General features: G+C 44.1%; 1 protein-coding gene across 1 annotated transcript; it reads left to right on the top strand.

The window, feature by feature from the left end:
- Nucleotides 1–1606: 1606 nt before the first annotated feature.
- DHCR24 (24-dehydrocholesterol reductase) lies at nucleotides 1607–12776 on the top strand. The gene is made up of 9 exons (XM_083448144.1): nucleotides 1607–2391; nucleotides 4584–4739; nucleotides 6118–6223; nucleotides 6451–6569; nucleotides 6657–6920; nucleotides 7681–7824; nucleotides 8775–8972; nucleotides 9115–9293; nucleotides 9730–12776. The coding sequence occupies exons 1-9, from the start codon at nucleotides 2161–2163 to the stop codon at nucleotides 9881–9883; spliced, it is 1551 nt and encodes a 516-aa protein (XP_083304270.1). The 5' UTR covers nucleotides 1607–2160; the 3' UTR covers nucleotides 9884–12776.
- Nucleotides 12777–13273: the final 497 nt, after the last annotated feature.

The raw sequence follows: 13273 nt of genomic DNA, 5'->3' as shown, positions 1-13273 counted from the left end.
GCTCATAATGCCACGGTTGAAGGTTCAATCACAATAAAGGACAGCTGCATAACCCTGCATTGCAGGGGGTTGGACTAGATGATCCTCAGGGTCCCTTTCAACTCTACAATTATTTTATTCTATGCCGCTCAGTTGCATCCATACATAGATGAAAACCTGCTCGATTGCAGGAAGCCTTTTGCAAAATTTGGTTGTATATTAACAGATGTCCAAACAACTTTCCAAAATATATAAAATTAGTAAATTATGCATTTTTTGTTTTGTTTGTTTTAATGTTTTGTAACTGGTTATTTAGAACTGCTTAGAAGAATGTTTTGGCATTAACTGTATGCATGCAGAGCTTTTTGTTACAATACTCACAGGCACAGAAAACAAGCACCTCTCTTTTTGCTGCCCATGGCACCCACAACATGCTTACCAAGATATGAGAACTGGTACATCATTTATTTTATTTTATTTTTAGAAGAACACAGTATGTTTGTATCTTGCTGTGTGTGCAAACTTTCAAAAGTTGCAGTTCCCCACCTGCAATCTAGGGGGTACTGTTACAGAGAATACCAAGAATTCTGCCAACTCACTCATCCCTCTCCTTCTGCTAATTATTATTAATTTATTCAATTTATATACCACCCTTTATCCAAAGATCCAAGGGCGGAATACAACACTACAAACATAATTTAAGCAGAACAACAACAACATAATACACAGCATAACAATACGCAGCATCATCATAATAAAACGAGCATAACAATAATGCGTAGGATTGAGTTCTGCTTTCACAAAGAGCTCTCTGTTTAGCAAGCAACGTGAAGATTCAGAACTTGGACACGGCTTCTAACATGGCGAACGCCCAGAGGCTGCAGATGGTTCGCCTCGTGCCGCGGCACTGTGCCCCGGACAAAGGGGGCAGGATTACAACGTTCCAGGCGAGGTGCCACCAGGCAGCACGTGGCCTGAAAGGATGCCCCCCTGGTGCTGCTCCAGACCCTGGCTGCCGTTTCACCCCAGCGTGCCAACTGCATTTCCGAGCCCACAGAACTGTATCTGCGTGTGCAAGCAAGGCAGGGGAAAGTCTCCCTTGGCACGCGAGTTGTCCCATGAGCAGAGCAGGAGGCACATTTGCCAAAATACTTAAGCGCAATCCTATACCGATCAACTCTCAGGTGTGTAAAGGATTGCAACGTTATTTCCCTCTCCTATGTTTTGGAATCCGAGCAAGAGGCCTCTTTGTTCCGACTGCAATTTAGGACGGGCATTCCCCCGTTGCATGGCTTGCGGGGAACCCTCCACAGTACCAGAGACGGTCTGTTCGTCAGTTCACGAACAGAACCGGGGGTTGGGTCCTCCATACAAAAAAAGCATGCCTTGCAGCGTCATCCCCCCCCCCCTCCCAAGGCGAGAGCACCCAGCCTGCATGCCTGCCTAGGGCGGGGAGGCGGCGCGCGGCGCTCGCTCCGCCAACTGGCCTCGTGCTGCTCCGAGGCACCCGGCCGGTACGGGTGTTTAGCTCCTCGCTCCCCCGAGCCAGCCAATCCCGCCACTCGGCGCCTGATCCGATCCAAACGGCGCCACCCCATTGGTTGGACGCCGTCCCTCTCCTCACCGCCGAGGAGCCCGACCGGCCAACCAGGAGGGAGGTGGGCTGCGCTTCCAGTCGGGCCGGGGGCGGAGCGCCGGGTGTTAAGCGCCGAACGTTGGCTCGGTTGGGGCTGTGCAGGGGAGCGCAAGGAACGGTCGACTCGGGAGCTGGGGGTGACGCCGGTCCGCGAGCGGGTGTGACACGGTCGTGGGGAAGGCGCGCGCGTGTCCCCGACGCGGTTCTTCTGAACCCGGGTCTCCAAATATACTCTGTAAAGAGACTTGCCCCGTTGCGAGGAAAGGAGAGGGGCGAGTGCCCGCCTTGCTTTGCACAGGGCGGCGGCGCTGCTAAGACGGTGCTGACCGTTGTACGTGGGAAGAGGCGGCGGAGGGTAGCGGGGTCTCGGGGGTTGTTGGAACAGGTGGCTGCTAGGTGAGCCAACTGGGGACTGAAGAGGCCGGCTGTGCAAAACAAGTTGTGCCGGCTTGTTGGGCGCTGCGGGAGTCGAGCGGATCCGATTAGGAGAACGACTTGGGTTGTTAGGCGCGTTGCGTGTGAGTGAGTGCCGGCGAGGGTTCGCGATGGGTCCTCTGCTGTCTCTCGGGGTCGGGCTTCTGCTGCTCATCCTGTGGGCCCGCTACAAGGGGCTCGCGTACGTTCTGGTCCACCACCGCTGGATCTTCGTCTGCCTCTTCCTGCTGCCCCTCTCCGTGCTCTTCGACATCTACTACCAGCTCCGCGCCTGGATGGTGCAGAAGATGCACAGCGCGCCCCGGCAACACAACCTGCGTGTTCGCAACATCCAAGAGCAGGTGAGAAGGGCGGGCGGAGGGGGAAAGTCCCCCCAAAAGGGTTTACAAGTTGGAAGAAGCGCAGGCTGTTCAGTTTTCCTAGTAAGACTCCGGGTGTTCCTGGCCTTCCTTCCCTGGAGCAGAGGTTTTCAAGCATGGAAGTTGGCCAGAGGTTTGAATGAGGCTAAATAGAAGTCTTGAGTTGCAGATCAGGACTACTCACAGCAACCATTGAGTCTGGTGCCCCCCCCCCCCTTTAGCAGTTTTGTGATATTGCTGATATTGGAAATTTTTCTCATACAAAAACTCAGAGGAGATATCCTGACAATTATGTTGTTGCCCTGTTACTTTGGGTTGCATCTCTGGCTGCACCCTTGGACCAAAGCAGGGATGGGAAACCTGTGGCCCTCCAGATGATGTTGGACTACAACTACAATCATCCCAGCTATTGGCTTTGCTAGCTGAGGCTGATGTGATTTGGAGTCAGTTTCCCGTTCCTGACTAATCAGCTGTGGGCCTGTAGCAGTGACACAGTGCTAAATTAATATCTTATTTACTTATATACCATGTAATGCTAGAGTAGGTTTCTGAGCAGTTTAGAAAATATTAAAAAACCCAGCCATTAAAATACACTAGAAAACAGTAGCATTAAAATTAAAAGGTGGGCAAATCAGATGATGCTCATCTAAGTGGGTTGCCCCAGATGAAGATATCAAGGGACACATCTTGCAAACAGGTGTGTTTTCAGAAACCGGCAGATGGTCAATACAAGTAGTGATGTATTTCAGCAGAGAAGGCATTCCATTACTGTTACACAAACCAATTGTAAGTGGAAGGAAAGGTGCTGCAAGAAAGCAGTGCCAGTATCTGGCACATTATTGCTCTCTAGACAGTATCTTCTTCATAGAATCATAGCATTGTAGAGTTGGAAAGGACCACAAGGGACACCTAGTCTTCAGTGGTCCTCTTGTTTATGGATAACAGGCATAAACATTAGTGGAGTCCATATGTGGCTTGCGTAGGTATGTGCCTGATGCTAGGGAAACCATAAATCAGGAAGCATTCAAATTGCAGAGAGCCTATTCTGTGCCATGTGTCTCCCTGACAGGTCATTATAATAATAATAATAATTTTTATTTATACCCCGCCCTCCCCAGCCAAGGCCGGGCTCAGAGCGGCTTACAAGCAATAATAAAAACAAGTTGAATGATTACAACATTATACCAAACAAGCCTTTACTCTTTCGTTCCTGTTGATGAAAATAGCAACTTCCTGTGTAGAAAGGTTACAGCACTTGGGGCTTTTTAGTGTAGAGAAAAGGCCATTAAGAGGAGACATGCTAGAGCTAGAAGAACACGGTGCACACCAATGGCACTGTATAATCATCATCGTGGGGTTCATTAGCATGAGATACTTTAACCTCACACTGCAGTTTTCTGCTCATCACAGTGCAAACAAGGTCAGACTGGCCTGTGCTGTCATGCTTTTCAGATAGTAGAGTGTGTTCACATTACCACTTTAAAGCTCAGTGAAGTCCCTTCCGCTGCCCCAGTGAATTTCGCAGCACAGCTCATTCTGTCCCCCCTCCCCAGCTTTTCACATCAACATGGCTCCACTAGTGTAAGATTTGTGTCAGTTTGTGTACACACTAGGGTGCATTGGCAGGCAGTGACACCTTTTCCCTATGTAGAAGTGTTCACACCTTGGCTGGAGATGAATTGCGAATGGCTTAAGGACTCTCAATCAGTGTGAAGCTAGTTTGGGGGGAAACTCATAAAACAGTAGTGTAACAAAGTCCAGGACGCATTTGTGAGCACAGTGGGAGTGTGAGCACAGCCCTAGTAGGCTCTTATTCTGTCTTAATTGCAATACCAATGCAAATTTTAAAACCTTTTGTGTTAAAGGTACTATCTTGAGAACAGGCAGAAAAACCATTAAGTGGTCCACCAAGACCCTCAATAATTTTCAAGTAATCTGGGGGAGGGGGAGTTCAGGAACTGTTGGCTTAGGTTTTCTAAATTAAGCAGTATATAAATTTTGTTAAGCAAATGTTTGCTTTCAGTTGCCCCATTATATTTAATGGGACTTCCAGGGAAGTGTACGTAGGATTCTTCTAGTCAGAATCAGTTTTCTCAGATGCAGACCTGTTTACTTGCAAAAACAACATCAAGTTGTTATATATAAGGTGTTAAATTAATCTTCCTTTCTTGCAGGTACGAGAATGGAAAAAAGAAGGGCTAAAAACATATATGTGCACAGGACGTCCTGGCTGGCTTACAGTGTCTCTTCGTGTTGGAAAGTACAAGAAGACGCTTAAAAATATAACAATCAACTTGATGGATATTCTGGAAGTGGACACTGAGAGAATGGTAAGCTTGGAATTGATCCTTCTATTTTAGTGATCAACTTTTGTTCAAGGGATGTGGCCATTGCTGAACATCATTGAGCCTGTTGGTTTTTGTGCTTTCTGGTCCTCTTTGAGGTGCCTGACCAAGGATGAGGCACATGATTTCGAAGCGGAAGAATCAGACCTTGGGACACAGGACCTCTGGTGTGGCAGTACTACTGAGGATGTTTCCCCACTAGCTGGTGTCTTCAGAATTGCTATCTTTTGCTCACTCTGTCTTAGTAGCAGGCAGTGGGCAGCAGCACATACCTGACCTCATGTCACTCCAGCTTATTGCAAGGGGCCAGGTTGGCGCAGTGCAAACTCGTTGGTGGAACCAATCTGGCACTCCTTGCACCTTCCTGTCTCCCTCCCAGTAATATGTAGAAACACCAGTGACGGAAGGGCAAGTAAACGCTGCCATCCCACTGACCACTACTTCTCTGTGTTTATGGAGAGTTGCCTAAGCATCTTGGATGTGGGAACTACTCACCTTCAGTGCCTTCATCTTGGCAGGATTCAAGCTCTGCTTGTTTTTCCTCATCCATTTCACCACTGCATCTAAGTACTATCCCAGGGACTATACAGCCTCTCCCACTTCAGATATTACGGAGAATAGAGCTGAGTTTCATCAGCATACTGGTGGCACCTTGCCCCAAAACTCAAAATGACCGACCCCAGTAGCTTCATGTAGATATTAAATAGCATTGGAGATAAGATAGCATGCTGTGGCAAGGGGCTGAAAGGCACTCTCAGTGGTACTCTCTGGACTCAGTTCCAAAGGTAGGGTTGGAACCATGGCAAAATGCATTTATTATTATTAAACAAGGAGATCAGTGTAGATAACTGCTTGATTATGAAAGAAATGAAAGCTGCCATTTCTGTATACAAATTGAAGGATGAGGCTTCTGTTCATGGGAAGTTGGCTTACACAACTCTGCCTAGCAAGTGGAAGGTACAATAGCCAGGAACAGAGGCATGACCCTACACTTGGTTCATGCACTAGTATATATGTTTGTGATAAACAGTGCAGACAGGAGTTTCTTGGGCCAAATTTTCAAGTTTTTGGTGCAACCTTAGCTGCCTTGTCTGCTGCAGAAAGTACTGTTGTGCTGCTCAGTCTTAAAGCATTCATGCTATGGGTTTCCTAGTTGTAATTTGCCTAATTACATCCAGGATAGGTAAGCATGATTGCAACACTAACCTGTTTAAAGTATTTCTTTTCCACTGTATTTCCTGATTCACAAAGACCGAGGTAACTGAATGATGGGGCAGATTGCATTTCTGTGTTACTGCTTCGGCATCAGATTTGTATTGATGGCGGCATTCAGTCTTGGCATATAAAATGTGTTCTTCCTTAGGTTGTCCGTGTGGAACCCTTGGTCACAATGGGACAGTTAACAGCACACCTCAACCCCGTAGGCTGGACTATTCCAGTGGTACCAGAACTTGATGACCTTACTGTAGGTGAGAGGTCTTGGGATTTGTACAATATAACTACAACTCTTAAATATTTCAATAATGTTCCACTTAGCAATTAAAAGCAAATTACTTTTAAACTTTTCCATGATGCATAAGATCTAATGCTCACTGTATGATTCCCAAGCTGTGAAAATTAAGTTGTTATTTAATTAAGTCCTCTGGAAAATGAAAATACAATTCATGTGATTGTTGTGCAATGATCTCTTGTTCAGGTGGTTTGATCATGGGGACTGGTATTGAATCATCCTCCCACATCTATGGACTGTTTCAGCATTCCTGCGTGGCCTATGAACTTGTTCTTGCTGATGGGAGCCATGTGAGATGTACACCGGTAAGATAACATTCTAAGTTGCTGTGGTTTGTGACATTATGCCTGCTCAGTATCTGTATGTGCCTTAGTGTTGTGTGCTTTTTGCAGGAGGAGAACTCAGACCTATTTTATGCAGTTCCTTGGTCCTGTGGCACACTGGGCTTCCTGGTGGCAGCAGAAATAAAAATGATCCCAGCAAAAAAATATGTGAAGCTGCATTATGAGCCTGTGAGAGGACTGAAGACAATCTGCAAGAGATTTGCTGAAGAATCTGAGAAGAAAGAAAACCATTTTGTGGAGGGTCTGGTTTATTCTTTAGAAGAAGCTGTCATAATGACCGGAGTTTTGACCAATGAAGCTGATCATAGTAAGGTAACAACATTGATTCTTTCACTTCTTCAGGTAAATAGGACACCGGCGGGGGGAGAACTAGCCAAACTTGCCTCTGAAAACCAATCTCTGCACTTTGTTGGTTCTAAAGTTAAGAGAGCCCATCTGCAGTACAGGCTTCCTTTAGTTTTTATGGTATTTTTAATGCCATAGCTTCCCCTAGAGAACAGTAGTTCATTGAGAGTGTTGTGAATTCTTTTTTGGAGCTCAGCCTCCCTTACAGAACAGTAGTTTCCATGGTTCTCTGGAGGAGAGTGACTGTTAAACTAGTTTAACAAAATACTGGGCAGATCCCTTCCATGAGTGGAATGTCTTGTACATTATTAATCTGGTGGGAGAGGTCATTCTACAAAAATAATTGCCAGTGTTGATTGCATACAGACATTTGCATGTAAATTATGTACATTGCATGACTTTACATCAAAGATAGTGTGTCACCCTACAGACGTTGTTGGACTGAACTGTCAGTCGGCCCCAGCCATTGCTGGCCAATGCTTAGGGGTGGAGGGAATTGTAGTGCAGCAACATCTGGAGCAGCAACCCTCATAGCTACCCCTGATCAACACAACCTGTTGTTGGTGTTTCCTTGGCAATCTTACTCTTAACAGTTGCAGAAATGTGCTGAGCATTAAAAGAACTTGCATTCAATTGCAGCTGTAATTAGAGCCACGTTATGAAACTTTGTCTTCAGGCAAAGTAGCTTTTGTGCTGGTGTGTTCATTGTGTTTCTGTTTATGTTAAGATCAACAGAATTGGGTACTACTACAAGCCATGGTTTTTCAAGCATGTGGAGAACTATCTAAAGGCTAACAGGACAGGAACGGAATATATCCCCGCAAGGCATTACTATCACAGGCATACACGGAGCATATTCTGGGAGCTCCAGGTAAGGTTCCAGTTCGTGCCATATTTGCTGTCAATCAAGCCCACAGACACATCCTTATCAATTCAACCCTCTCTCTGGTAATGATAAACCTAGTTAGCGAAATAGCTGACTAGGCCAAACTTCTTCCCCATATATCAGGGTAGGAACTAGATCTGACCAGCTGACGTGTCCCAGTTCCCATGGGCCAGTTTGACAGCTGCCTACCTGTTGGTTGCCTGATATCAGTTGATCAGTGGCTAGTGCAAAAAAACCATTTCATTTGCCCACGCCCTTTGATTTCAAGCCACGGGAGCAAAGGGGAGGCATTTCCCCTCAGGGCTTGTCGTAAGCGCCCATGTGAGCCAACTGGGAAAATGGTTGCGGTAATTCCCCAGACTGAAAAGCATCATATTGCTGCAGCTCACTGCACAGAAGATCCTTCCAATGTTATGTGGGATTAGTTGATAATTAGCTAAATCCATATGTGCTGTAGTTTTAATTTATTTTATTGTATGTACTAATTAGTACCACTAGTAATTGTAATCGACTTGATTTTTGTAAACCGCATACTGTGGTACCTTGGGTTACATACGCCTCAGGTTACATATGCTTCAGGTTACAGACTCCGCTAACCCAGAAATAGTACCTCGGGTTAAGAACTTTGCTTCAGGATGAGAACAGAAATCACGCGGCGCAGCGGCAGCAGGAGGCCCCATTAGCTAAAGTGGTGCTTCAGGTTAAGAACAGTTTCAGGTTAAGAATGGACCTCCGGAACGAATTAAGTACTTAACCCGAGGTACCACTGTACAGGTTTTCTTTCAATCAAGCAACATGTGAATTTTGTTAAAATAAATGAATGATGAAAAAGTGTTGAGGTGTTGTTTTTTAAGGCACACAGTTACTTCTGAAGTCGGCGATCCAGATTTGAAATGCTTAGCTTTCTCACGACATGCATTTGGTCTGTTTTCTAGGATATCATCCCATTTGGCAATAACCCTGTTTTCCGCTACCTGTTTGGTTGGATGGTTCCTCCTAAAATCTCCCTCTTAAAACTGACCCAAGGAGAAGCAATTCGGAAGCTCTATGAGCAGCATCACGTTGTACAAGACATGATGGTCCCCATGAAAAGCCTTGAGCAATGTATCGAAACCTTCCACAGTGACATCAAAGTAAGAGCATCTTTCCTAACTTCCAGGTTGTTCTTGGTAGCAGTAGTTAAACAAAACATGTCTTGACTACAGGATTCAGAAGGGCTGGGTAGTGGCTCCCATGTATTGCTTTGTCGTGAATTTGTTCTTCCGTTGTCTCTAGGTTTATCCTCTGTGGCTCTGCCCCTTCATCTTGCCCAATAACCCTGGAATGATCCACCCAAAAGGAGATGAAGCAGAGCTCTATGTGGACGTAGGAGCCTACGGAGAGCCCAAAACAAAATACTTTGAAGCTAAGGCTTCCACTAGGCAAATAGAAAAGTTTGTAAGGAGTGTTCATGGGTAAGGGTCTAAGTCCCGAAAGGGCATTCTCTCATGTTGTTAGGAGAACTCTCTTGCAGTTACCTTTTCAGCTTGCTGCATGACGATGTTGCAAAAACAAAAAGAATTTTAACTTAATTTTTTATTGGTCAGGGTTTTTTTAAGGATCCTTTTTTATTTAGCCTATATTATTTAACAAAAACGTGCTTCATTATAAGCTGCTATGACAGACTTCCCTTTTGGGGCTACTGGGCAGTCTGAAGTGTTTTCTGTTCTAAAATTCAGAATTGGTTTCATGGGGTTCTATTGGAGTACTGGGGACTAGACAAAAGGGTTCCTTAAAGATAAGATCTGAACGTTTGTGCTGGCAAAATAGCCTGCTCTAAGAAATGAGCTATAGTTTCTGCAGCCTTCTGATGCAACAATTTTAAGATCTGTTTTTCGTTTTTCCTTTTAGTTTTCAGATGTTGTATGCTGATTGCTATATGACCCGTGAGGAATTCTGGGAAATGTTTGATGGCTCGCTGTACCACAAGCTGAGGAAACAACTTCATTGTAATGATGCTTTTCCAGAGGTGTATGATAAAATCTGCAAATCTGCAAGACATTAAATCGGACTCACCTGAGCAAGAAATCGGGTGAAGTTGGATTTTATAATAACTGATTGCTCTGCCCTTAACGAAAGCATGTTGTTGCTGTCCCAAAGACTTCAAGCATATTTGTGATTTAAGAGATATAAACTCCTGCCTTTATATGAAAAAAAATCTACACTTAATAATCTTATAGCTTAGAAATGGAAATTCCTATGAGGTTTAATTATAGGTTTGCTATAGATCTTTTAGTAGTTTCCTGTAGAAAAAATGGGAAAAATCTGAGTTTTGAGGATGCTAGAACTGCAGTCTAGCTAGCAATTGCCAGTGGGAGTTTGATAGGAGCTTCGCTACTACAAATGTAATGGGATGGGATCCTGTAATTTAGAAGATCACCTCTACGCGAGGGTAGTGCCAAATACCTGCCAAATGAGACTGCCTTTAAATTACGTCACTGTTGCCTATACCATATCACTAAGCTTTCCCAGGATTTCCATTTGAATTGTTAAAAGTAACCATGCATTAGATTCACAGTTGTAGACCTGTCTGTCTGAAAGCATTGGAAGTTATGGTTTGCAGGCAATTTGAATTGTTCAGCCTCTCTCTTTTACTTTGAATTGCATTTTTCTTTAGTTGTGTCCATCAACGTTTCTTTGATGCAGGGGAAGACTTGCTGGTATGCACTGTGGAGGGATTGGTGCATTTATCTTTCCTGTTTATAAATGATGTTGCTTTTGTCTGTTCTCCCTCCTGCCCCCAGTTCTACAAGTCTTCAGTGCAAACTGCCGCTGGATGGCCTTTGTTTGTTTGTTTTCCTGTGTTGCTTTTTGGTATCGCTGCTGCTGCTACAAGATACAGAATATGCTATGATTATCTGTTTTTTGGCTAACAAACACTGGATTAGCAGTTTAAATGGATTGTCAGAAATGCAAGATTGGCCTCATTTTTCATAATACACGGAGAAGATCAACACTGATCAGACACTGAGCAAAGTGGTTTCATTTTGTTGCCTAACTAATTTAGGCTTTATTTTGTTTTTGAAATGTGTAGCAAATTATGGGTTTTGTGTTGTAGATGATGCACATAACTTTAGTTTGAAAGGCAGTATTCACCTTGGGTATATTTTATTTTTAGGAAGTTTTTATTTTTAGTGCCTTAATCAACTGGAAGAGACCTGGATCATTTTCGCCATCCTATTTTTTAGTCTTCATTAGCGTTTGGAAATGCGGGTGGGGTAGGAATAGATATCCAGATTTTTTAAATGTCGGAACATGCACCCCACATGTAGATGAAAGGAAACTTAAGCTTTTGTATGATGTAACTCAATCCTATGCACATTTACCCACAAGTCCCACTTTCAGTAAGCCTTAAGAGAGCCACGTACATCCAGAAGCCAAACTTGCACACAGCCAGCCTTGTAGGAGGACGGATACCATTTCTTCATCCTCTCTACCCTCATCCTGCCCAACAAAAGGCAGAGGGTTTGGATGAAGCAGAGCTGTCCTTCTGCCTAAATCTGTCAGCGAGAGAGATCTGTTGCCATCTGTCAAGCCCTCCAAAGTGCTCGCTCAAAAGGTGGGTGACAGATACAGCTGGTGATATTCAGCAGAAACTTGGAGTTGAGAGACCAACACATGATCAACTGGATCCTGAGCCATCCCAGCTCCTGGCAGCCACAGGCCCGAACTAGGCCACCAGCCCAGCCCTGGGAGCTGTTCTAGTGAGGGGGAATTTTGCCCCCTGCTTCTTCCACACTAGCTGGTGTGTTGTCAGTAGGGCTGTGGAAGTAGCAGCGGCTACAATTCATTAAACCTAGCCTTAGTGGTCCAGGGGTTTGGGTTGCACACTAGTGAGAGAGGAGCAGGCCTCAACTTTACTTTTATGTGTGCCCCCCTCTTCCATACATTCTGATTAATGTTAAAATGTTAACATAGCTGTTTTCTTTTTCACAATTCTACAAGCCAGTGGTTTTTCTGTTAGGGTAAAGCTTCTGCACTGAAGCAATAAGCCCCCAACGCCTCTAACATCAATGCTTCCTAAAAACTTAATGTAATAGCAATAGGTTAAGTTTAGCTGGGGCCATGAACTTCCCCATAATAAAACTCGCTTCACATCTGTAATCAGTTTTACAGGGGTTAAGTGAGTTTGGGTTTCTTCTTTCCTTTTCATTGCACCAAGTTTAACCAAAATCTGATCCAAAGACTAGTCAAGACTCAAAAATTCTCACGTGGAATTATTTATCTGAACATAGGGAGAAATGTTCGGCTTGGTGAGACAATATGAAAACATCTTACTGTCTGTGGGGTTTTATTTATGACCAGCTGATGGTTTTATTTATTGGAAGAGAATAAACGAGCATATTTTAGCTACTCAGTAATGCACATGCGTTTAGACTGACCCATCTGATAACTATTCCTTGATGAGGGAGAGCCCTGTATACACTGCTGTAGCACATCTGAAAACCATTCTCGTAATGTTTGTGAGAGTAGGAAGTGGCAGTAGCAGTAAAAAGCCACTGTAGCTGTGCCAGAATGTTGGGCATAGGTTGAATCCAGAAAGGGACTGAGAGTTGACAGTGCAATCCATGCTTGCCATTATTTGTGTGTGCAGGAATGAGTTCTAAAGGCAAAGGGGGGGAAAGTGCCAGAGTCTGTAATCTGTAATGTCTTTGTGTCGCACACAGTTCTGTTTCTCATCACAGGCTGTATCTGCAAGTGTGTTTGTCCTCTTGCTACAACCATAGTGAAAAAGAGTCCCAACCACTCAGATGTCCTAATTTTATACCAGCAGCCACAGTGTACTTACGTTGCAACTGTTAGCTGTTTTGTACTGCTGCTCTCGGGCAGAACTTGCGCTACCACCATAAAAAATATATGCTATTTTGATGTGACTGAATAAAATGGTGTTGAAAAGATCTTTGCTGTACGTCTCTAGCATCTCAAGTCACTTTGAATGGAAGACGCATTGTAAATGTCATTTATTGGGCAGAACTCTTTGAAAACTTTCAAGTAGGTCTTCATAGAAGCTGGGTTGAGGAGCTTTTTGAAGTGCTCATAGGATTTTTGAAGCTATCAAAATTCAATCTTTAGCTTTTTCCTAGACTTAACTGTTATTTCTAATCCTGGAATCACATCCATATTTATAGAATATGTTGTATTGCATCCTTTTTTTTAAAAAAGAATTTATGCCTCCATTAGACTATAAAATGTCTCAAAAGTAAACCTTGCCAAAAATTCCTACAGGGTCTTGCCTGGCATTATTTTACCACATTATGTGCAAGTTAACATTTATTCAGCAGTATAATAAAATGTCCTTAAAGGAATTGACAAAATGAATTAATACTTCAATTCCTTGTGCTTCAGTACTATCTGGTTCAGAAGTAACAAATATGTGCCCTCTAAACATTGTTGG

Source organism: Podarcis tiliguerta (genome assembly GCF_965153285.1).
Source record: "Podarcis tiliguerta genome assembly, chromosome: 6".
NCBI lineage: Eukaryota > Metazoa > Chordata > Lepidosauria > Squamata > Lacertidae > Podarcis > Podarcis tiliguerta.
Note: the sequence above shows the minus strand (reverse complement) of the source record. Positions and strands in the feature narration are given on the sequence as shown.